Source organism: Fulmarus glacialis, unplaced genomic scaffold (genome assembly GCF_000690835.1).
Source record: "Fulmarus glacialis isolate BGI_N327 unplaced genomic scaffold, ASM69083v1 scaffold24876, whole genome shotgun sequence".
NCBI lineage: Eukaryota > Metazoa > Chordata > Aves > Procellariiformes > Procellariidae > Fulmarus > Fulmarus glacialis.
In genome coordinates this window covers 1-2,732 of record NW_009217823.1, presented here as the reverse complement: position 1 = coordinate 2,732, position 2,732 = coordinate 1, and the positions used below count along the sequence as shown (strand labels likewise).

The window sequence follows — 2,732 nt, the reverse complement described above, 5'->3', positions numbered from 1 at the left end:
CTTTCCCTATGTAACTTGAATTGGTTTAACAGCTAGCACACAGGACTTGCAACTTAGCAAGCTTAGGCTTGTTTTGCTAAGCAAAAATGCCCACGTTGACCCTCAGCAGACCCTCTCTCAGCTGGTTAGAACGGAGGCTGTCCTGTTTACAGCGATCTGGCAGTAGGAAGCCATTTCTGTTGCGTGTGATCCTGAAAATCATGTTCTTTTCTTCTCTGGCAGGCCAATGCCCGACATCGAGACCCTCATGCAGGAATGGTCACCGGAATTTGAGGAGCTCTTGGGAAAGGTATGTTGTCTGAGCAGTAAGTAGTTAGCTCAGTGCGTGGCATTAAAAACCATCTTCCATGAAAGCTGGGTTCCTGTTCCATTTTGAGTTCTTTGCCCGCAGCCCAGCCCATTCAGGTTTGTTCCTGCTTGCCATTTCTCCCTTGCCAGAAGACGGGGGAGCAGCCTAACGCCTGAGTTCCCAGCTGCTGCCCAGGTGGCCTCTGTGCTCGGCTTGAGATCAGCGCGTGCTCTCGGGCTCTTCCCGTATGGGAGCAGAGCTGACAGCCCCGTCTGTTGCAGGTGGGCCTCCCGACTGCGGAGATGAACTGCGACCTGGCTGAATACATCGACATGATATGTGGTAAGCGGGGAGACCGTGCTGAAGACACAAGCGTGCTGCTGGCCTGCTGCTGTCTCACTTAAAGCAAGAGACCTCTAGGTGCAGGCTCAGCTCCGAGTAGTCAAGATCATTCTCTGCTGCCTTCAGTAGGAAGCAGACTCTTGTACCACAGGCGCCTGCAGTCTTTGATGAGCGAAGGCCCAAGTAATCGGGGGCAGTGGGAAGCTCAGCCTTTACTTACAGCACCCAGTGCAGGGCGGTGCAGCCCAGATGCTCTCATGCACTTCTGCTCTCGTTTGTAGCCATTCTGGACATCCCCGTGTACAAGAGTCGGATCCAGCCTCTGCATGTCCTCTTCTCCCTCTACTCGGAGTTCAAGAACTCGCAGGTAAGCGACTCTAGGCAGGCCCCGCTTACCCAGCTGGAAGCATTGCAAAGCTTCTCTCCTTACGTTTGGCTTTGCTGTGCTCTGGGTGTTTGTAAAGGGCTGGTAGGCCACGATAAAGGGGTCCAAAGAACCTTTCCGAAGCTTCTCGTTTCCCTAGTACCTCAGCATTACACGAGGAGCCTCTGATGTGCTGCAAGGCTGGGGTGCCGCGTTGTTTAACAGTCCAGCATAAGCCCAGAATGCTTTTCCCACCGAAGTCAGGGCGACAGCTGAGTGCACAGCTCATACAGAGCAGAAGTGGCTTGCATTTTCAGATGCACACGTGTACTCTAATTAACGAGAGTCGAATCTTTGCACTAATGCATTCTTTCCCCTGCAGCATTTCAAACCCCTGGCTGACGGGAAGAAGGGCAGGAGCCCGCCATCCAACCCACCTTCACAAGCGGCAGACGCGGAAGTGTTAAGCTTTACTTGAAGCTCCATGTTAAACTCTCATCTCCTGGATCAATGTCTGCCGCTGGACATCGAGATTTGACTAAAGCAGCCTGTGAAGCAATGCGCAGCACTTCAAAAGCCTCCCTGGTTTTATAGATACTGCTGAGCTGTTCTGCATTCATAGAGCAGGACTTCACTCATCGGATTTATTGTGGAAGCTGTCTAATCGCTCCATTTTTGACTTGTCCCCAAGCAGTTCAGCATTAAACCAGCTCTTCCCAATGTCAGGCTCCCTGTGCCACAGATGCTGCAGAGTAGAGGCTCCTTGAGCACACGCTACAAGTGCTGTAGCAAGTGGGAATAAATTCTGTCCTCGGACACGACACTCGGGTCTGCCCAGTGTGTTCCGAGGGATCTCGAATCTCCTCTGCCTCATATTATTGAGCCCCTTTTTCTATTCTCAAGCCCCTTAGCTACTGCCAAGGAGAAATAACCAGCGCGGCACCACACAGATGCTTGAGTTTAGTTTATTGCTGTTGGGACGACTCTTTCCAGTCCCTGCCACTCTGCCTGCCCACTGTCTGCCACAGCTCTGGCAGGGGCGGAGAGGACGAGGAGCAAGCAGGCCACGAACCTGCTAAAGCAAGGCTGGTGCTTGGCCTTATCCCGGGAGGAATTGCAGCGCTAGCAGCTTGGCAGAGTCTGGCTATAAACAGCTTTGACGCATTTTGCTTATAATAGTCTATTCTTGAAGTGCACAGGCTACATAAAAACTAACAGCACAGCTACCAAGACCTGCAGTGCATAACTTAATGTATAGCCGGGGGCCAGTCGGCGCCCGCCACCCAGCACGGCCTCCGCTGCATTTTCCCAGGGGGTGGTACATACCTGGTGCCGGGCAGCCCTGGCTTAGAGACGCCATGCCGCGTCTCACAGCCAGATCTCATCGCTGCTCACACTGGGCACTTTGTAGATGCGCCCGGACATCGGGAGCTGGACGAAACCTGCAGGACAAAGCCAGCTCATTGCCGTCGCCTTTTGGGCCAGCCGTGGAAGCCAGCATCCCCGCAGCACAGTTTGCAGGGCTGCTCGCCCACCTGCACCCCCTCACCGAGCTTGCTGAGGACCAGGGAGTTTTTCAGCCCCGGCAGGGTGCTCTCCTCTCCCCCGGCACCAGCTCCCACATCCTCGGGGGAAGCTGCGGGGAAGGAAAAGGGTGAGAGCCAGGCCTCACCAAGGCAGGACCTGTGGCCCCACGTGTCCCTCTGCAGCGGCACCTCAGGGTCTTACCTCTGGCCT

At 54.5% G+C, this 2,732-nt stretch overlaps 1 protein-coding gene across 1 annotated transcript in view; it reads left to right on the top strand.

The window, feature by feature from the left end:
* The window catches only part of IFT46 (intraflagellar transport 46), a gene marked incomplete at its 5' end in the record, with an annotated part of 3,158 nt that extends 1,616 nt beyond the window's left edge, over positions 1-1,542 (top strand). Inside the window, 4 exons of the mRNA XM_009579833.1 lie at positions 223-289; positions 571-631; positions 913-998; positions 1,378-1,542. Of these exons, the coding sequence (XP_009578128.1) occupies positions 223-289; positions 571-631; positions 913-998; positions 1,378-1,473 (310 nt within the window). The remainder of the gene's footprint in view (positions 1-222; positions 290-570; positions 632-912; positions 999-1,377) is intronic.
* Between the last annotated feature and the right edge of the window lie 1,190 nt (positions 1,543-2,732).